The sequence below is a fragment of the Gymnoscopelus microlampas genome (genome assembly GCF_963454915.1).
Source record: "Gymnoscopelus microlampas genome assembly, chromosome: 24".
Classification (NCBI taxonomy): Eukaryota; Metazoa; Chordata; class Actinopteri; order Myctophiformes; family Myctophidae; genus Gymnoscopelus; species Gymnoscopelus microlampas.
The window spans coordinates 35,664,869-35,687,686 of record NC_139961.1 but is presented as its reverse complement, the minus strand read 5'-3'; the positions used below and the strand labels follow the sequence as shown (position 1 = coordinate 35,687,686).

At 41.6% G+C, this 22,818-nt stretch overlaps 1 protein-coding gene across 3 annotated transcripts in view; it reads right to left on the bottom strand.

Moving 5' to 3' along the window:
- The window catches only part of LOC311040393 (sodium-driven chloride bicarbonate exchanger-like), a gene marked incomplete at its 5' end in the record, with an annotated part of 80,187 nt that overhangs the window by 25,269 nt on the left and 32,100 nt on the right, over positions 1-22,818 (bottom strand). For all 3 annotated transcript variants that reach the window (XM_084050648.1, XM_084050649.1, XM_084050650.1), the window contains 5 exons: positions 2,252-2,440; positions 3,786-3,946; positions 7,077-7,218; positions 7,853-8,002; positions 15,606-15,687. In XM_084050648.1, coding sequence (XP_083906774.1) covers positions 2,252-2,440; positions 3,786-3,946; positions 7,077-7,218; positions 7,853-8,002; positions 15,606-15,687 — 724 coding nt within the window. The remainder of the gene's footprint in view (positions 1-2,251; positions 2,441-3,785; positions 3,947-7,076; positions 7,219-7,852; positions 8,003-15,605; positions 15,688-22,818) is intronic.

Genomic DNA, 22,818 nt, shown 5'->3' with positions numbered 1-22,818 from the left:
CTATCACATAGACTGCTAGAGAGTGGGAAAAAGGAGAGTGGATGGTATGGTCACAAATAATCAATCAGCAGATTGATATTCTTACTGTAGAATATCCCTCTAGAAGAATATTCATCCGATCAAAACTTTGCAGGTACAAAAGCAAAGTGCATTTTTGATCTGGAGCAGCAGCATTCAATTATGTGTCACGGATGGCTGAGTATGCAGATGTTCACTCCAAAGCAACTTTACACCAGAGGTGATTTCACAAAGTGGTTGAGCTGGGCTAATGAGTGAAATCTTCCTTTGGAATGTGTGTGTCAGAATGAAAGCCTGGATACATACATGGCACACATAGTCTCTCGTTGCCAGACGATCAGAGGTCTTTGCCTAACGATACGTCTGGTGACATCTAAATTCAATGCAGGGGCTTGCACTAGGTGGAAACAATCCTGAGATAAAACCAAAAACCAAAACTTGCACCTTCATATTGGACACGATTGGTCTCCAAAGCAGCAGTGGGGGTAGGTTTGCTAGCGGCCGTTATTGCTGCTGTTCTAGTAAGTATATTGAATTTAGATGTCGCTAAGACGTATCGGTATAGGAAGAGATCTCTGATCGTCTGGCTATGTGAGACTACAGTACAGTACAGACGGTTGATAGTCGTAGTTGACTGTGTCAACTACGACTTCCGGGGCGCTGCTCAGCTGCGAACCGTGTCCATGTCGAAGCCACCTTATCATGGTCATCTCATATTGATTATATTTGTAAGAGGATACAGCAGCGTATGTACTCCCTACGCCGACTGAGATCGTTTGGTGCTAGTAGTCAGATCTTGTCTCTTTTCTATACGTCTGTTGTTCAAACTGTGATGTTGTACTGTAGCACGGCCTGGTTTAACAGCCTATCAATGGTATATAAGAACAAACTGTATAGCCAAATTAAGATCTGCGCTAAAATAGTTGGTAGGCCAGTCGAGGCTGTGTTACGTTCCTTTAAAGAGGCCCAGATCAATAGTATGCTTAGACTGGCAAAGAGCATCTCCTCGGACCCCTTACATGTTTTAAATGATGAATATCAACTGTTGCCCTCCGGGAGGCGGTTTAGAGTCCCTAAATATGAGAAAAACAGGCTAAAGAACTCTTTTGTACATCAGTCTGTTCGGCTTTTAAACCAAAGTCGGTAAACCAAAAGGATTTGTTCTACTGCTCTTGTTTCTGTCTGCTTCTGTGATGTATGTCCTGTAATGTACTTTGTGTAATGTATTGTGTATGTCCTGCCTGTATCTTGAGCGGTGACGTCATGGACACAAAGCAAATTTCGGTGAAAGCTGACAATAAAGTTGTATCGTATCGTATCGTATCGTACATGGCATATGACAACATACTACTGGTCTACAAGATCTTCATCAGAGCATACGTAGAAAGTCTTCCAGGACGCGGTGATCCTGTTTTCCCTTCTCCGTCCACAGAACAAAGACTGACCAGATGGATTAAAAATGTATTTCCTCCTCCTATTTCCTTGTGAGGACACTCTCCACTCTCCACTTTTTTGTCCCCTCTAGGCTACTATTAGTATTTAGCATTGATTTAGGCATCCTGGCTAGTTGCCTGTCCAGATTTCCTGGTCTGCGTCTTGCTGTTGGACAGGAGAGTAGCCCTGTGCTACCGCCTGATGGAAACTAAGACGTTTGGTCTTGGTTTGGCCATGGGGCGTGTCAGCATTCTGGGAGGGGCTTGTGGGTGATGGGAGGGCTGACACGCATGATGGGCACCACACACAGGAAAACACCTTTCTGGGTGATGATTTCTCGGGCCGAGCTTTCTTAGACAAGTGGCCGGGGGACTTTATGGTATGATAAAAGATGCCGTTGACTGGATGTGCGCATGGCACATTTTTGCACATAAGCGTGCACGCACACACACACACAGACACAAACACATACAATACACATGGAAAACAGACGCACAGACAAAGACGCACAAACACAGAGATTGAGAAACACAAACGAGAGGAGAAAATAGGAGATGATCAACCAACAGCAAAACAGCCGGTCAAAAAATGAACAAACTTGAATAGATGTAAAGGATTTACTACATTACAAATGATCACGATAGTTATACACCATGAAGCCAAAAGCAGAGGAATACCGTACATGTGGTGGAAACTGGAAAGATTAATGAGGTGTGTTTTTGTCCAAGCATTAATACTGTACGTGTGTGTGTGTGTGTGTGTGTGTGTGTGTGTGTGCGTGCGTGCAGGACCTACTCACCATTATTGTCCAAGGTATGGGGCTCTGACTGCTTCTTGCCAATGTCGGCGAAGGATCGTACGATGGGGATGCGGTTGGCAAGCTTCTTTTGGTTCTGATGGTGGTGCTGCTTCAGCAGCGCCTCACGGATCTTCCTGCGAGCGTCTGGGCCCACCGCGCCCAACGCCTCGTGTTGGTCCAGAACCATGTCTGAGGACCAGTACAGGGAAACATGTGACCAGACATCCCGGTTTGGCCGGCATTGTCCCGGTTTCAAGTCCCGACACATATCTCTAAAACACGAAAATGTCACTACCAAAATAGTCCCGGTTTTCACCACATAGTTAAAATATTCATAACACTTTTTGTGTGCTTATGGTGTAGATGTTCATCATGTTCGGTTCTGTTGAAAGGTGCAGTCACTAGTGGTGTGCTAAGCGTTAAAATAGTAACCCATCCTGATGAAAACCAGGAGAAAATCTTTTACAAAGTCAATTCAATTGTCAGATTTACAAGCTCACAACGTGTCGCATTGCAACACGTTGTGAATATGGTCATCCTAAAACACACAAACACAAGTTACGGTCAATTTATGCTTTGTGTGATACATCGCCGGATGTGACACCAATAAGACAAAAATGTGTCATGGAGGATATTTAGATGGTGTCATGTACTTTTTAAATGCTACCTTTTAAAGGTGCCTTTTAAAAATTAAAGGTTGCAGACACCATCATTAAATGTTGCCTGGAACGTCGCGAGACATGTAGTGCAACGTGTCGTTCGACAGCGCATAAATTGACCATTAGACGTTATGACGAACTCTTAACACTTCTTATTATTACTTATTTTAAACTCTTTGATTGAAAGCTGCAATCATACGTTTTATGGCCTCTCCCCACGGTAACTGCAACTGTAACACTCAAGATTCGAATCCGGGTCTCCCAAGTAGAAGAACAAACATCTTCCGCTCATCAAGAAGGAATCCTCCCTTGGCCAGGGGAAGTATTGTGCTTCATGCAGGGCTACCTGTCAAGTGTCCTACCCAAGAGCAGGGTCTAAATTCCTCAATGGAACAGTACAGAGAACACCTGCACCAACCACTGCAGATGTGCTAGTTATATTGTATTAACATACTAGTTACCGGTACACATGGGTAAATTAAAATAAATGGGATTTTACTGTGTTGAAGTCTAGTGTATTCCAGAACCATCAGTAACAGTTCAGCTTAGTTCAGGTCGGCCCAAGTTAGCCTGGGTCAGCCCAACAAAACCCACTCCCTCACAAATAAACCCAGATGGCCACAGGGCTAAGCATGAGAAACATATGACTTTGGTCATTTCTTGTTTTTTTATTTATGTCTCTGCCAATGTCTTTTTTTATTTTTTGAAATTATTTTTGGAAAAATCTGAAAAATCGTAAATGTTTATTTGTTTTTTTTGTAAGGAAAACATTAAAAAAGCTATGTTTACCCACAACGACCCATAAAAACAGGTCCAAAAACGGGTGCCGACCCATTGTTTTGGGAGCCAGTGCCTTGCAGTGTTGCTTTTTGTACCTGCGATCTCCTCCAGTGAGTTGGCCCTCATGTCCAGCAGCACGGTGCCATTCATGATGCAGCTCCGCAGTTCAAACAGGCTGTGTAGAGACAGCGTGGCCACGTAGGGCTTACTCCACCTCTCTCCGCCATCTTCTACGTCCTCCTCGAACTTCAACCACCTGGAGACGCACACAGAAGACACATTTCAGAATAGTAGGCTACTACGCCCACTTACAGACACAGAAGGCTAATATGAGGAATTATCTGTGGCTTAAACGATTAGCACAAGAGACTGATTCATACGGATTCAAACTCATTCATACTTTTGTTCAGCTAGTAGAATAAGAATCTATTGTTCAAAGGAGCCGCGGCGTGGAGGGAGTCATTAAAGACATTAGGTAAGTATGTTAATACATAACTAGCATCAGCAGTAGTTGGACTCCCTACTCTTCCATTGATACATTTAGACCCTGCTGTCTGTGGTAAAAGCCCAATTCAAACTTATTACAAAAAAGGGTTAGCCTGGAATACAGACTGATTCGCTCCGTTCGGCTGATTTCTTTAGCGCCTCCGCCTGGATTCCAGGCAAAACAAGAAATGACTAAAGTCATAATATAGCCGCGAGCGGCAGGCTTTTGTTGCCCCAATATGCCGTTGAAAATTTTTAATTTAAAAAAAAGAAGGAAAAAAAAAAACTTTTTGAAAAAACATTTTTTTTTTTTTTTAATAGAAAAACTTTTTTGAAAAAATATATGTCCTTTTGAAAGAAAACAAGAATAAATATGATTTGACAGTCATATTATTAGCAGCTGTATTGTGTGTGTGTGCCCCCCCCCCAACTACTCAAGTTAAAGTATCAATACTGCAATGTAGAAGAACTCTGCCAAAAAATGGCATACCTCAATATGACATTTTGCGGCTATATTATGACTTTGTCATGTCTTGTTTTTTTATAGTGCTGTAACATGTTATGGCCTAATCACTGTCATTCAAGCATAAATGTCTTAACATTAAAATAAAAATAAGTAACTGGTATAGGACTAGCCTACCTATTACAATACAAAACAAGTCCTTCTGCAGTGAATTGCAACATTAGAATTGTGCAGAATGCAAGAAGCAACTTGCTATGGGCCTGGTCTTTAAGATACACCACAACATTGGGATCCCCCTGTATTTGTCAAAATACTTCCAAAATGTTAATCAAGTCCATGATCATAACACCAGAGGCAGCTCCACAAACCATGTTCAACCCAGATTTGGCACAACAAAGGGAATGAACTCTTTCTCATGCTATTCATCTAAAATGTGGAATGCCCTACCAAAAGGAGTAAAGGAGTGTAAAACCCTACTTACTTTCAAAAATGCCCTAAAGATACACCTTCAGGAGGCTGCAATTCAAAAATGGCCCCTGTCCAAGTCCTAACCTACCCCATGTCCTAATCTAACCTACCCCCCCCCCCCTCTCTTTCTTTTTTGTAAATATTTTTCACCCTTCATACTTCATACCAGTAACCTGTAAACTGATTGTATGACATTCTGTATAGTAGTGTGTATATCTGTCTGTCTCTTATATGTCAACATGATTTGTGTGCATGGGGATCTCATCTTAAACAAGCTACGTGCTTAACTGAGCTATCCAGTTTAGTAGACCTTGTATTGCGAATTTGTACTTCCATGTACTGTTAAGTACTGCCATGTACTGTTCTCATGTCTTACTAAATAAAGTACATCAATCAATCAATCAATCAATCAATCAAGCTTTATTTGTTACGGACTCATAAAGATACAAGCAGCGAAATGTTGTTGGAACTTGTACCACAGATGGTTCTACATATAATTGATATAATGAAGAGAAGAAAATATTAAGCAAGAAAATATAATGGACAATAATAACTAAATAAAAATAGCCTACAGATATATACAGTTTTAGGAATACTCTGGGACTTGTCTTAGACAGGCATGTCATCAGTGGTGTAAAGTAACTACATGTACTCAAGTACTGTATTTAAGTACAATTTTGAGGTATTTTTCACTTTACTGTTGTATTTCCAGTTTTCAGTACTTGTACTTCTACTCCACTACATCTCAGAGGCAAATATTGTACTTTTACTCCACTACAATTATTTGAAAACTTGAGTTACTAGTTACTTTGCAGATATAAATTATTACATTATAAAACATACATTAACCACTTTAGCCCTATTTTATACCAAGGCTATTTGAAAATAGCTGATCTACAAGCTCACAACGTGTCGCATCGCGACGCGTTGTGAGCTTGTAGATCTTTGTTACTCTTTGTTACTCTGTTACTTTTACTTGTAACAGAGTACTTCTACATTGCAGTATTGATACTTTTACTCAAGTGAAACATTTGAGTACTTCCACTGCTCCTCAGAGTTAAATCAACACTGAAGGGCGCTGCACGGCTGTTGGAAATCACAGATGATTAGAAGATTCTCCGCTGGCCGACTTTTTATGACTTAATGACTTTATGACTCTCAGCCTCTCACTCTGTCCTCTCACTATTACGGTTAGCATAGCATGTTGCTAACACATCAGCTGATGTGTGTGTGTGAGAGAGAGAGAGAGAGAGAGAGAGAGAGAGAGAGAGAGAGAGAGAGAGAGAAAGAGAGAGAGCGTGCGCGCGCGTGTGTGTGAGAGAGAGAGAGAGAGAGGGACAGATGGAGACGGAGGGGGGGGTGCTGCGAGGGGAGGCGGGTGCTGCGAGTGACGTAACGGCCGTCCATTGGCCGTCCATTGGCTTTAAAGTAGTGTCTCCCATTGGCTGTAAAGTAGTGAAGGACAGCCAGGACAGCCAATAGACAAATAGGTGTCCCGAAAACATGTCGAAAACATGTCGTGTCGCGAGTGACGATGTCTGAGGCTGTCTGTAGAGCCGCAGCGCTTTCAGCTCACGGCTAAAAAAGGGTGTTCTCTCTTCTCTTCACACACACACACACACACACACACACACACACACACACACACACACACACACACACACACACACACACACACACACACACACACACACACACACACACACACACACACACACACAGTGAGCTTGTAAATCAGCTATTTTTGAGAGATCTGGTGCAGAGGGAAAAGGGAGGAGGCCAAGTACAGACCCCTGATGGATCCCGGTCAACGAGATATATAGGAAATATATAGAGGTTAACGTGTACTACTAGTTAGCGAAATAATCTGGTGTCGCCTAGTGTTTGGCCACAGCGACAATCTGGATACCCTCACAGCTGAGCATGCGACGGGACAGCAGTGACTTTGTGGACAGAGCATTGTGGGTACCTGGCCGTTTCCTTCCACTCGGCATCCTCTCCCTCCCTGAGGCAGATCTCGTCCAGCTCTGTGAACAGGGCGTGGGGCATGTGCTCCTCGTCGCCATCCTCTGTCCCCAGCAGGAACTGCACCCGCTGGGCCGGTGTGTCTGCTACAGAGAAGAATGTACACCAAGGTACAATGTTAACAATGTTAACGAATAAAAAAAAGAACAGAGGTAAAGTGAACTTGAACTTGAATTGATGTTAAAATACTGTACACATACAGTACAGTACAGTACATGGTGGTAAAAAAAAGTTAATACCATAAATAATTAAGTGCTTTTCTTTACAGCACAGCAGTCTTTTCAATACACATAAGAAATATATATTACAGTACAGTATGTAATCATTAGTAGTCATGTACCACTCATGAAGATCACAGAGAAGCAAGCTTGTATCCACAGGTCCCCCAGCTTCAATTCCCTATCCCTGCCAGACTAAAAATGAACTGCATAAGGTGAACTCTCCCTTCTCTGAACACTAAGCAAGCAACGATGCACTGTAACCCTAGAGCAAGGCACCCATCTTTGGATCTCTCCATCCGAGCTGCTCTGTGGCCAACAGTGGAAGGCTGTGGTTCCACCGGGGAACTCATCTAAAGCTTGAGTTTCCCCTCGGGGATCAATAAAATTCATGAAGTCATCTAAAACCGTACAGCTGACTGATGGGAAGTGAGAAGTGGGGCATTGCAGAGGGAAGAAGCACCATATTTAGCCCCGGTGCAGTACGTCACTGGGGACTTACTGTGGGAGGGGGATTCTCGTCCATCGTCCACCCCGGAGTCCCTCTCCTTGGACCGCTTCCTGTGTCGGTGTCCATGGTGACGTCCATGGTGACGTCGGTGCGACTTCCTGCCCAAGGGCACGTGGACGCCGATGTATAGCGTGCGATGCCCTGGAGACAACATGGATGATACGTTTTTTTTTTTTTTTTAAATACCCATTTTCATGTGAACAGTACTATAATTGGGGTGCATTTCGATGCTGCACTAATTGTCGATATTACTGTAGCAATTCAGCATCAAAGCTAATCAAGGTATCACAAGGTATCAACAAATCTAACTAGCCTTTAAGAAGGTGCAGTGGAGAAAGACCGGCATGCATAACAACACTGCTTTAAATTTCATCTTTTTCAAAGTTTGTTCTGACAGAGCTTGAAAAGATTATTACATCAACTACTATTAAGGCACAGTGATTTTTGCAGTACAGTCCAGTGTTGTGGGAGTTTTTTATACTGTATACTGTATATTAATGTGAGAAAACATGTTGGCTGTTAGATCTTCACTATAGCTAGCTCTATTTATTTCTATCTCTGGCGCTTGAATTTCCCCTGCAGGATCAATAAAGGTATCTATCCATCCATCCATCCATCTATCTATGTATCTGTTACTGTCTTCTGTAATGATTTTATTTCTGATTGGGAATCAGTCAAACATTTTCATCTTATTTCATAAAAATAATAGGGGTATGTGAAATAGCACAACATGTCACTTTAGTGGTTTCTTATAGGATTTTGACCACAAATGAAAAATGGCCTGTGACCTGCTGATGCCATTTTAATGTTAATGGTTGGTAATCAAACACTTGTATACAAGAGATCAATGTCCCAGGACCAGAGATGCTCTTAAGGGATACTGAAGATGTCAGTGAGAGTCAGGGTTCTAAAAGATGACAGGGGTTTGGCCGTGATTTGTGTGAGACAGAAAGGGAGAGAGTGTGTGTATGTATATAGAGTACAGTACCTGCATTTGCATGTGTGTGTTTGTGTAAAAGAGATCGTGTGAGAGAATGTTTTCTCATGCCAATAAAGCTCCTTTGAATTGAATTGAGAGAGAGCACGAGAGAGAGAATGCGTGCGTGCATGTATTTATATACAATATAGTATCTCAGTTTGTGCGTGCGCGTGTGTGTGTGTATAAGTGCGTGCGTGTACGTGCGGGTGTGTTTCAGCATGCATGCGTGAAAACAATTGCGTTAGTGCCTACTGCCTACATCCATGGGGCCATACAGTACATGAAGGTAATGCAAACTGACTCTGGGCCCGTTCGGCTGCTGCTAGCCTTCGGCGTGCCTTCCACAGACAAGACTACTGGACTGCTGTATCTGCCTCTATAACTCACAACACGGAGGGACACAGTGTCCGGCGACCGGCGTAATGGGACACCAATGGATCCATACAGTATGTTGCTGAGATCAATCTTGGCTTGAGCGCATCCATTAGCGCCGGACGGGAAGAGAAGTTGGCGAGGAACGCGTTGAGAAATATCTGCAGTTTTGTCAGCAATGGTAGAAAAAAGGGCAAACCGATGCAAATTAATGTGTAATGCATGGTTGTTACTGGATCCTCCTACAAGACATAACTTTTATCCACTCTGCGAATTAAGCAAAGTGCGATTGTATTGCAAACTTCATCAAGTCGACTGACAACATACCACCCCTCATTTACCACCCCTCAACCACCAACCACCAAACGAGTGGTTAATGGAGAGAGAAAACTTGAAATGCATCGGCAGTTTTGTAGTGAATATCATTTCCCTGCAAGAGCAATTCCCAGTTAACATGTAAAAATGAATGGCCAGTACAAAAGAGGTAAAAGACTAGGACTGATTTAGCTCATTCTAACCTGATGAGTTCTACAAACAACCGAATAAAAAAGCACAATTGAATAGACAGTAATTATATAGGATGGATGGGGATGTGCCTGACTTGAAAATACACACACAAGGACCCAGCAGCTGGGTTTTAAAGTTTCAGAATGTGGGGAGGTCTCAATGAAAATAGCTCACATATCTCAAAGCCCGACTACCCACTGATGTCATGGAACCTCTCTCTCTCTCTCTGTTTCTGCGCTGAGTCTCGATGGCATTCAATCTTTCAACGCTCAAATACATGCAGTCATGTGTGTGACCCGGAGAGTGTATTTACTGTGTGTGTGTGTGTGTGTGTGTGTGTGTGTGTGTGTGTGTGTGTGTGTGTGTGTGTGTGTGTGTGTGTGTGTGTGTGTGTGTGTGTGTGTGTGTGTGTGTGTGTGTGTACTCCAGTGCACACACACAAAAGAAAGAGAAAAATCAAATGTGAGATAAGAGGCAGAAGGGGGACAAGAGTGAAAGCGAGACAGACAGACAAACAGACAGCACACATGTCTGAAGATGATTTTCTCCCTTTCAGCTCCGTGCCCGTTGCAGTTGTTACCAAGGTGCCAGACCATCAACTAACAATGGTAACCATGGTAACCACCAACATCCAAAGCCCAGAGTCCTTGAGATGCCAGCATCATCATCTCACCCAATAAATGACAGGTCCCACAGTGGCTTATGCAAAGTCTGCCTGGCAAATAAAACCTACTTTCAAGACTTTCAATGACAATAATGACAATAATGATAATAATAATAATAACAATAATAATAATATTAATAATAATAATATGACTCTTTTTGTAGAGAGCCATTCATAAATATCATTCATAATATGAATATATATATTCTAGTGGTTTAAACAGCTATACTGTATGCTTGTTGATATGTGCTATTGTATTACTGTTTGCTATTTGTATTAGATTTTTAACTTCTTATTTTATTTCATATTTTTTATATTTTTATCCACAAGAAATGTCACTGCCTGCAATGTTGCAAGAGCTGTTGCATAAAGCATGTGTGAATAAAGACGTTGGATCTTGAGTCAACACAACACATGTATAAACAGCCTAATGCTTAGTACTGTGTACAGAATTAGCAGCACAGCATGTGAGTTGGATGTGTGTGGGCACAGTGGTGTGTTCAATGACCAAACTGTCCTTAAAAAAGTGAAATAACCCATTTACCCAGGGGGCAAAGGGGGGTGTGCTGCATTTGCCCTGCCATCAAAGGTTGGCCACCAGAAATAATATCTATGACCCAGTAGGATGACAACCTATATGGACAACCCGGTCAATTTTTTGCTGGAAATCCAATATGGCCGCCTCAATATTGGCCCCTATCAGAAAATAGCTTTGGCGATAACTTTTGAACCAGATGGGCTAGAAATGCAAACTTGGTGTCTATTTCATGGTTTCAGAGCATGAGAAACTCAATGGAATACTTATCTTTATGATTAGGTGTGTCTGGACCTTTACTTTCCAAGATGGACGCCACCCGAAAATTAGTTTTACTATGACTTTTACAGTGACAGCTAACTGTTATGGCAAAAAGTCTGCTTTTTAAGCAATATGAACACATTTGGTCAGTTTGAGCTTTCATTTCTATGTTGTCAATATGGCTGCAGTCATAAATAATGTATGGTATTACATTTTTGCTCAGATTCTATCTATAGTTGTGGGGATGATTGCAGAGAAACATCTGAGAAAAACCCCACAATGTATCTTATGTATCATTTTAATAAACTAACTACAATATAAACAGACACATGCACACTCCAAGACTTGCCAAAAACTTCAACTTTAGGGCTATACAAATTAACATAGTGGTATGCATTCAAGTAACATAACAAAATATAGACTACTTAGTGACAAACAGAGTAAAAGCGGAGTTAGGTTGCCTACAAAAGGTTAATTTTGACCTCTATGGTGCTGTCTTGCCTGCTTCTAAAGCCAATGATACTATGGTACACAATGCTGTTCACTGTCACTGTCACCTTGCAACGGCATCCTAAGTAGCATGGAATTGCCTTCTTTGCACAGGAACAGTTTTTCTGGCAGCCTTTGATACAGCTGCATGTAGATGCAAGGGGGACTGCATTGCTAGCACTGAGAGACCATCCATACTCTGCGAAAGAGGGAATATTCGGCTTGGCGATGTGTGCACATTTATCTATTATGGTTGCTAGAGCAGCTCTTCTCAGGTGCAGGTCAAAGGCATTCTCTGTCGGGGGCAGCAGCTTTAAGAGGGTTGATCTATTATTGAGGAACTTGTACACTTTAAGCTTACTCAGGTCAAAATCATCCGGGTGGTCCGCTTTGGATGTATATACAGCAATTGTGAGGTCTCGTGCCTGATTGATGACGTCATCTGAGAAGGAATCGGAAGAGTTTTCACCAAACTCCTCAAGTGCAGGGAGATCCAGACACATGCTGGCCTTGAACCATGCCTTCTTCCCAGTGAAGAAGGGATAGCTGGTGGTATCTCTGCCACTTAAACTATGGATAAAGGGCAGGGCACGACACTGTGCGAGCCCCAGTGCTGATACCATTTGATGGATAGGAAGGTATGGATTTTGCTCTGTTCTCACCCACAGCTCTGGAAGGCATCTGAGATGGGTTGCTTTATAGTAAAGGCACATGATGATGATGTCTGTGTCATTGGCATGGATGACAACTCTGTCAACTTTGTCATTCTGGACACTGTACAGGGTGTGGAGTTTATTCTTGTATCAGCCTCCTGTTGTGTGGATTCTAGTGCAGGGACATCTTCAATAGACCCCTCCTTGATCACCACACTCATTGTCTCTTCTTTAAACCCCCCACCCAGGTAAAGATGTGTTGGACCAAGGGCCGACTTAAGTTTCTCATTTTCACACCATTCGTCACAGAGGAAACTCAATAGGTTTGCCTTGTTAGCTGACACAGCAAAAAACTCCCGAGGATCTGGAGCTGTGTAATGCATACTGACTTCATATTCTTTGGAAGGTTTTGGTCGAGCAGATCTGTGTTCTTGCTCAGCTGTCTTAAGACTAGGTCCACTGTACCGGTCACAACAGAAGTGAATGATCTCTGTGCCAGCAGGCACATCATTCAACAGCAGACGTTGGTATCGTTCAGCGATTGTTCCAAATGCTTCACCTTTCAGGAACGACCAATGGCGTATGGCATACATGGCATCAATAACTACTGCTGTTTTTCTGTCTTCTGTAGGCAGGTCAAGGATGCATGCAACTTTGGTCTCCTCTTTCAGGACCTTCACAAGGCTTGCCTTGGTACCTGTTCTCATCCTGCCATCTTCCTGGAAGAGGGAAGGGGGGAAGTCACTGCACTCCTGGTTGCCTATAAAGTCAACAAGTTTGAGTTCTCCACCACTGGCTATGATTTGGGTCATGCGCAGGAGGGCAGTAATTTCATTGCTCTTGCCAGGTGCTGAGGTTTTCCCCTTCGATTTTTTGGATTTTGTGTTTTGAGTGTGGAAAGTGTTAAGCTTCATTATGCTTGTCTTCTTCTGATCACTGGACAGTGATTCACACAGTGCCTTCAGACCCAGTTCTTTCACACTCATCAAGTCGTCCTTGACTGTGGAATCAGCACACTGTCCTGTAGATATGTTGATCATGGATGATGTTGTCTCTGTAAATGGGTTAGTCTCCACTGCTGCCATGACCTTGACTACCATCTCTGCATCCCGGATTACACGACTCTGACCAAACTCATGGTGTGGGTTGGAGGAGTGGAGGTGGAGCATAGACTTGAGCTCTGCAGAGACAGCTGCAGTGAGTGGTTTTGTGTAGACCCATTTTGTCCGGGCAGCAGGGCTGAGTGTAATGCCATCCAGACCGCTTGCTTCCTTGGCATCAGCATTATAGGTCTGCTCCAGTAGCATATCAAGAGCAACACTGTTGTGGCTGCCATCTGCTCGTCTGCCATCAGTGCTTCATGTACCTCTGAAGCTGTTTCTGGTAGTTTCTTCATCTCAGCCAAATACAGAGGTAAAGATTGCTGCCCATACTTGTAGTGGCCTGTTGCAGTGAGGTAGGGTATCATTCTTGCTGATTCACAGAGATGTCCTGTCCATTCACCTTGCCGATCGTAGTAGATAAACCTTTGGAGAATATCTGACATCTCCAGGAAGGTTGCCCAGAGGACTGCAGTTGGTTGGAAATTCCATGCTACTTAGGATGCCGTTGCCAGGGACTGGAGACACGATGCAGCAGGATCAGTGCAACACGTGACAACAGTGACAGTGAATAGCATTGTACCATAGTATCATTGGGTGCAGTACGTTAGTCCGACAGCGCATTCCTCCGACAGCGCAGCGCTCCGACGTTACAATACTAAACCCGAACCAAACCCGCACCCTAACCCTAACCGCACGCGGATGCCACATAGTCGGAGAAAAGGTCTGTCGGATTAACGCATGCCTCCCAGTATCATTGGCTCTAGAAGCAGGCAAGACAGCACCGTAGAGGTCAAAATTAACCTTTTGTAGGCAACCTCAACTCCGCTTTTACTCTGTTTGTCACTAAGTAGTCTATATTTTGTTATGTTACTTGAATGCATACCACTATGTTAATTTGTATAGCCCTAAAGTTGAAGTTTTTGGCAAGTCTTGTAGTGTGCATGTGTCTGTTTATATTGTAGTTAGTTTATTAAAATGATACATAAGATACATTGTGGGCTTTTTCTCAGATGTTTCTCTGCAATCATCCCCACAACTATAGATAGAATCTGAGCAAAAATGTAATACCATACATTATTTATGACTGCAGCCATATTGACAACATAGAAATGAAAGCTCAAACTGACCAAATATGTTCATATTGCTTAAAAAGCAGACTTTTTGCCATAACAGTTAGCTGTCACTGTAAAAGTCATAGTAAAACTCATTTTTGGGTGGCGTCCATCTTGGAAATATGCAAAGTAAAGGTCCAGACACACCTAATCATAAAGATAAGTATTCCATTGAGTTTCTCATGCTCTGAAACCATGAAATAGACACCAAGTTTGCATTTCTAGCCCATCTGGTTCAAAAGCTATTTTCTGATAGGGGCCAATATTGAGGCGGCCATATTGGATTTCCAGCAAAAAATTGACCGGGTTGTCCATATAGGTTGTGATCCTAGAGGGTCATAGATATTATTTCTGGTGGCCAACCTTTGATGGCAGGGCAAATGCAGGTTTCCAAAAAAAGGGGGGGTTTGCCCCCTGGGTAATTGCTGTCCTTCAGTGGTGAAAGAAGTACTCAGATAATTTCATGTAAGTAAAAGTAGCAATACCTCAATATAAAAAATACTCAAGTCAAAAGACTGTATTCAAAATGTTACTTGAGTAAAAGCACAAAAATATTGGCATCAACCATCAAAATATACTTACAGTACCAACGTAAAAGTACACAAACATTTGTGAATAGCTGAAGAAGACTTCCTGAAGTATAAAACAGGGCTTAAGTGGTTAATGTATGTTTTGTAATAATAATCTAAATCTACAAAGTAACTAATAACTAAAGCTGTTAAATAATTGTAATAAAGTACAATATTTGCTAGATGTAGGGGAGTGGAAGTATAAAGAAGTATAAAAAATGGAAACACTCAATGGGAACACAGCATTCTGGGGAGAACATCAAGCAGAAATAGCCGATCTACAAGCTCACAATGCCTTGTGTTGCGACACGTTGTGAGCTTGTAGATTGTCTATTTATGGTGAAGAGATTTGCCTCGGGTCCAGTTTACTAAGTCTAGAGGGTTTAAGTGGTTAAGTACTGTACAGTACTTGAGTAAATATACATTTCCACCACTGCTCTCCGGACATTTAATGTGGAAAGAACTGTTCCGTAGACAAACATTGGATTGTCACTGTTTACCTTCTAGCTCTTCCTTCTCGAAGTTGGTGTTGAGCATGGAGCGCGTCCCCCCACGGTCCACCACCACCTCCTCATCTGTCCTCTACGAGGCGCACACACACACACACACACACACACACACACACACACACACACACACACACACACACACACACACACACACACACACACACACACACACACACACACACACACACACAGAGAGAGAGAGAGCATGGTTACTTTGCTGTCAATTTATACAGGGCAAGTAAAATACACAGTGTGTGTAGACATAATATGCACTCCCAGTGCTGGACATGTAAAGCTACTTTAAAAAAAACTAGCAGATAAGCTACAAGTTAATCTTCATAAAAAAAGTAGGCTAACTGAGCTACACTTTAAAAGCTCTCTTCCAAAATAAGTAGCCAGCTGCAAGTCACTTAGTACTGTAAATGTAGCTAGACCGTTGAAGTTACTTTGTAATGCGATTGGGTAATGTGGCTGAGGACATGGCATGATATAATTACAGCTGTGTAGTTTTTGTCAAGAAACCCAGCTACGTGGGGAAAATAATAGTTTAACTACTTGAAAGCCACTTCCTTCTGAAAGAAGTGAAGCTATACCCACAAGCTACTAGGAAATGTAATTTATTTAATAGCTTATGAATTCTTACTGTAGCCGTAGGGCTTCTCAAACTTTTTTATACCAGGACTCAATTTTATGGGGGAAATGTTTTGGTGACCCCACACTTGATTTATAGTGCAATTTCAAAGTTGAAAGAAATCATATTTGAAAAATAAATAAAGCATACATTGGTAGCCTTGAATAGGATTATTATAGAAACATTTTCTATAATATACAATAACACAATATCAACAGGAATCACAACATTGTAAATACATTTAATGTATTTACAATGTTGTGATTCCTGTTGATATTGTGTGTTATCAACATAGTTTAAAAGCTATTGTAGTATCTTGAAATAACATAGTTCTAAAAATACCTAAGATGAACACACAAAGAGCAGATCTAGAGACACACATCCCCCACAGGATGCCAAACACTGGATGCTCCTATGGTCAATGACTAACAGTGACCTAGGGCAACACATGGTTTTTGTACTTATATACATGCATCCATGCATAATATCACATATCATTATACACTAATATACCAGTACCCATATTGTGATGCACCCACATTATGATATAACTATGCATACTACTAAATACTACAAAGGCCTAATAAACATAGTCCATTGATTACTATGGTCAAACTTAAAGCTGACACTACTGGTGGAAGACATTCCTGATTAGCTATGGACACCCTACACCCTTTCATGGGGGAGAAAAGCCCAGGTCCAGATGCTCAGTATCCTGGGGTCATCTGACCCTAGATGACCACTATATTGACCTAACCATCTCACACAATAGACTTATACACACACCCAACTCCTTAATCTAGCACACACACATAGGATACACACAGTTAGACATCTGGATCAGAGCACACACACCACATGCACAAACCTGTAGAAACAGCATGCACGTGCATAGACACTGACTATAAATATCCACTCTTGAGTCAAATCTGTCTCTTTCCTGCCTCTTTTCCTGTGTGAAAGCTGCCATGTCCTGTCCTGTGTAACCATGTAAGTAATTATCTTCTCTCCTTAATAAAATCAACTGAGGAGAAGGAATGCCTGGACTCTTTAATTCTCCTTAAACAAGGGCAAATAGCCCCACAGATTAATACATTTCACTACAAATGGCGAACCAGCTTGGAGTTCATTAATTCATTTGTGGGACAATCTTTTAGTTTGTCCCTCAAAATGTTTTCGAAGACATGAACCTTTTTTTTTTTTTAATTTTTATAGTTGCCATCTGTGGGGCATTGTTTTTGCCTTTGTTGAAGGAGTGTTTTGGATCCATGTTAAATTTATTTTTATTGAAATTTTGGTCAAAAATATATGGCTTACATTTCAGTGATGCCTCTGTGTCAGGCGATTACGCATCAGATTAAGACGTCACGCTTTGTCTCCTAATATTTTTGCCTGACTGATCATGAAGCTAAAAAAAAAAAAAAAAATATTATAAAAAAATAGAAAAAGGAACAGTGAACTTTACTTGGTCACTCTGGTGATAATTTATTTTCGTTGCTTAGTTACTAGTGTAATGAGTTGATGGAATGTATTTATCGCTTGTGTGCTCAGTTGATGGGTTGTTTTCGTTGCTTAGTTGCTCTTGCAATAAGTTGATCGGATGTGCTTTGTCACTTGGTAATGTGTAGTTCTTGGAATTGGGTTCTTGTTTTTTAATTTTTGAAGTGGTTTAACAGTGACTGGGATGTGTTTGTTGTCTTACATGTTTGTGTTTTTGGGGGCATCTTTTTTGTTTTTGTTTCATGCATTTTGCGTACATGTAATAGCTAAACATGTGTACAAGTGAGGAGATGAGAATGAAAGTGTCTTGTTTGTCTGCCTGTCTACTGCAGTGGCCGGTGGATGTGTCTGTGTCTGTCTTTGTCTGTGAGTGGCTGTCCACACTGTGTGTGTGTGGAAATCTGTGTGCTTATGACTGAAGAAAATGATGGTGTTTTGATTAGGTTGACCGTCTAACGTAAAGGCGGAAAGAGGTATAAGTAGTAATAATGATAATAATAATAATAATATTAATAATGATAATGATAATAATAATAATGATATTTATGATGATAAGGATAAGGAGTTTGCTAAGTAGTGTATTCCACAGTTAGACAGTGAAAGTTGTGCTCTCCTATTTCTCCTCTGTTTGGGGGAGAAAGGGTCCACACACGCGTTAGCATGTCTGGTTGCTAACTCATGAGGCTAGCTCATGCGAGTGAAATGAATGTTCATCTATAGGCTTAACTGAGTGGTGTCACGTAATTCCAAAGCAGCGACTATACGTCTTTTGCTCATGACACTTGAACCATGTGCTTGATTAGAGCATTTATAGCCTTTATTGTCACTTTTACACGTTTGAGGAACGAGTTGATTTTTGTTGTCATTCTGTTGCTTCCGCGTTTTTACGTTGCTGCCGTAAACCGTTCTGATGGTTGCTATGGTAACGCTCATGTGACCAAGGCATTAGACTCATTTATCTCTATTCTTTTAATTAATTTCTTAAATTATATGTGCTTTGGTTCGCAAACTGACTCACTATTTTTGACTTTAATATACATATTGTGATAATACTTGTCATCCTAAATTTTAAACTTGCTGATGGTGACGTTATCAGCTGCTGTTTTAATTTATTAACGGCCAACTCGACACTGCTAGCCTTTGTGCCAGGTCACGTGGTACGCTGCTACTACGAGTGCGTCACTAGCCACTTCCATGTGGTATTTTCTTCTCGTTTCACGTATATAGGTGTATTCGGTGTGGTTCCATATTTTATAGGATTATACATAACAATTGTGTTGTTCCTGCACACTTTCCTCTGTGTTTCTGAAACCTGATTCTCATGTTTCAAGGGGGGAGGTGGAGCAGGAGAGATGTAACCAATCACAGTGTCCCATTCCTCTGAGCAGTGGGAGCACAAGGCCGATTAGAGCCCATAGCTGAGAGAGAAAAATGATGTGGCAGCACATTCTCACCACGCATTTTAGTGTACTGTTTGAGTTTTAAAATAAGTAATGCACCGTTTACAATCTAATGATAAACATTATAATTGTGAGCATGTTATAAAAGTGTGCAAAACATATTTTCCATTTCACCACGTTAATAATAATAGGGGAAATCATAATGAAACATGTAGTAATTGTGAATCTCCTTTACATTCTTCAAAAAGTATAGTCTGTTTGAGACATTTAATTCTGGAGACAACAATCAATCACTCTTTCCCTTTTGTGTGTGAGTGAGTGCATGAGTGAGTGAGTGAGTGCATGTGAGGCTCCTTGTCTCTATCCCCCTCAAGCCCCCCACCTTCCAGTGGGCACCCACAGTCCCTTGGCCCCACCAATTTTTACCCTATGCTATAGAATGTGCCAATCTCTCTCTTTTCTGTGTGATTGTTTGTGTCATTCCTCTTTTTTGTTTGAGTGAAGGAGTGAGAGTGAGAGCTATTCTGCATTTAATGTGATGTAGAGATTATGGTTTGAAGAATTGAAGAAATAACGCTAATGCAATTGTTTATTTTCTTTTGTGTTGAGCGCATATGTGCCATGGGGAGTTCCCAGTGAGGATGACACCAAACCCCCTTCTGAGGCCATCCCCCTGATACAAAGATCCAGAAGGCCACAGACCACACAGAGGCCTTTCATCTGGATGGACACAAGCAGCCCCCTTCCATGATCTGAGGGATGCCTGTCCATTGTATCACACAAGATCAGTTTGGCCTAAACCATTTGAAACTTAATAGCCTAATAGCAGTAGTTTGACATTTATTATTTGAGTGTGTGTTTGTGTGGGCATGGAATCGACTCATTGAAATAGGTAAAGTGTTCTCTTTTTTGTTTTAAGTGGTGAACATGGCTAGGTGCATTCTACCAAAAATCATTTTGGAGTTTTGAGTGCCTGGAGGAACTATGTTCGCCTGGCCGTCGAAACCTGAAGACATAGGGAGGAGTTAGTGACAGTATAAGATTTGGGGTAGGCAGAAAGCCATGGGGTTCAATGAAGAGGTTACATGCCTGTGTGTATGAAGTTGTTTGAAAGTGTATGATTACATCATGTATGAGTGAGAGAGAAGATTGAATGGGTATGCCTGGTGGGTGAATGTATAATAGAGCTACTGATACAAACCAACTTCTGAAGATTCACTGTAGTACTGAACGAAAACTATTTTTGGGAGATATGTAAAAGTTACAAGGGGGGACAAAAATTAAGAGAAGATGAGTGACAGGTTTAATAAAATAGCGTATTATTACTGTGAGTGACTAATAAAAAAAAATGTAGAGCCACATATGAGCAACGTTTGATCTTCATAAGGAGACAATAATGCATATTATTGTTTGTGAGGGGTTTGCCCATCACCTGCAATAATCTGCATCCACAATTGTAGTATATTACGCACAAGGAAGTGTGACAATATTCTTGAAAGGAAAGGAAGTAGCAAGGTCCATGAAAATGTTAGGAGAGAGCATACTATAGGACAGTTATCAAATACATAGAGATAAGTGCAGTTGAGTAAGAGGGAAACACATATAGGTTCTTATCTATAGTAATGAAAAATATTAGAGTTGAACATAGTAATTGTATTCTGAGTCTGATGTCTTAAGTGATCACAAGGAGTAGCTTGTTGGACAGAGGGTATTTTGACGTGGACTGAAACAATCACTGGCTTCTAAGTGTGACTGTGAGTTTATGAGAGGACATGGAGGCGGCGGCTTACAGGCCCTCCCTAAAAACCCGCAGTGACCATGGGGAGTCGCGCCCCTGTGATCTGAGCACAGATCTGCTGGTAGCTAATTAATGCTGTGGGGGACTAGTCCAGTCTAAGTTGGCCCCCACCTCCAGAGGTGGTTGCTTTAGCCAAGGGATCATGAACCAAGGTTGAGCATAGGGTTAAAGCTGACAGAACAATTCTGCCCCACAGCCTAAAATCACACGTCCTACCCTGATTCTAAATGAGCTTGTTGTTTGACATCAGTGAGTTTGTAGTTTTAGTGCCGACTTTTAGAGTAACGTATGGTAATTTGTGTTGGAGTAACTTATTACCCCTATATTCCCGTTCTCAACATATGCAGTCTACATAGACTGAACACTATTGCCAAATGAGATGCGTTGTAGACTGACAATTGTTCGTGGTCTGTGTATGAACCTTTAATGGTGAACGTATAGTTTTTCTTTAATGCTTTTCAACATTATTTCAAAGGCTATATAATCAAAAAACACTATTATTATTGGGTTTCTGGCCATGCACAGTGCACCTACAAGGGTCTACTATAACTATCAAAAATATAGTTCAATATTATTTGAATACTTGATCGATATTAGTGATGGGAGCCAAGCCAACGAGAGCTCCTTTCCCCACAACGACACCTGTGTTGATTGTACAACAGAATAACCCCTTATTCAAAGGGATTTCCAAAATTTCCAAAAGGTGGAATAAGCGCTGGCCTGGATTAGACAAGCCATGGCCGCAATATGGCACATTTGATCCAGAGGTTATTAAAACGATGCAAGTTCTCGTCGGCACGTACAAAGCAGGACAGGAAACAGGCAAGAAAGGTGATGCTAGGAAAGAAAAGCGAGAAGTAGAAGTAGCCGTTTTAGACTTGTTTTTCAAGGAAGGTCAGAAGTTGACTAGGTTACCCAAAGAGCGTCAGGATAAAATTATTGCTGCAACATTGTCCACAGCTAAGCTTAGGGAACCGGACTGCAGGAGTGAGGCTGGAACGACAGCCTGACTCTTCTAAGGAAAGTACCCATTTCTGGAGACAATGTAACAGAGGAGAGGGGAGGCCACAGCCCTCCCACAGACTGGGGTGTCATTACCCCTTGGACCTGGACAATTACAACTACACTCAAAGCAAGAGGAGCCCCATTTGCCCCTCTGTGTCTATCTCTCCCCTCAACCCGTGGACATACAGTACATCTTTCCTCTTCTTTTCTCTTTTACAGCTTTATCTTAACTTTCCTCTATCTTTTCTTGTGAGACGGGGTTTTCCGTTCATGAAGACAGATGTCCGTCAGAGACCCTGATGAAGACAGAGATCGTTTGATAGTGCGTTTTGATATAGGCGATTTTTAGTGTTTTGATGCGCATAGTAAATGGCGATTTGTATGTCCTTCTGTTTTTATAGATTGTCATTTTAGTTATCTTTTGAGACCTGTGTAGCCTATTTGTGTTACAGTTTTTGTTTGCCGAGGGGGGTCTGGATGATCCTAACACATTTGTTCTTTTTCTACATGAGGAGTAGCAGGTTTTTATGGTTTGTGTTTTGGTACTAATGTTTTAGTTCTTTTAATGCATTTTAGTTTGTTCGTGTTACTTTGTGGTTTTAGAACTATTGTTTTCATGTCCCCACGTTTATGGACGTTTATGGAGGACCTTAGTGGCCCTCCAAGGGGGGTCTGTAGTATCTTGAAATAACATAGTTCTAAAAATACCTAAGATGAACACACAAAGAGCAGATCTAGAGACACACATCCCCCACAGGATGCCAAACACTGGATGCTCCTATGGTCAATGACTAACAGTGACCTAGGGCAACACATGGTTTTTGTACTTATATACATGCATCCATGCATAATATCACATATCATTATACA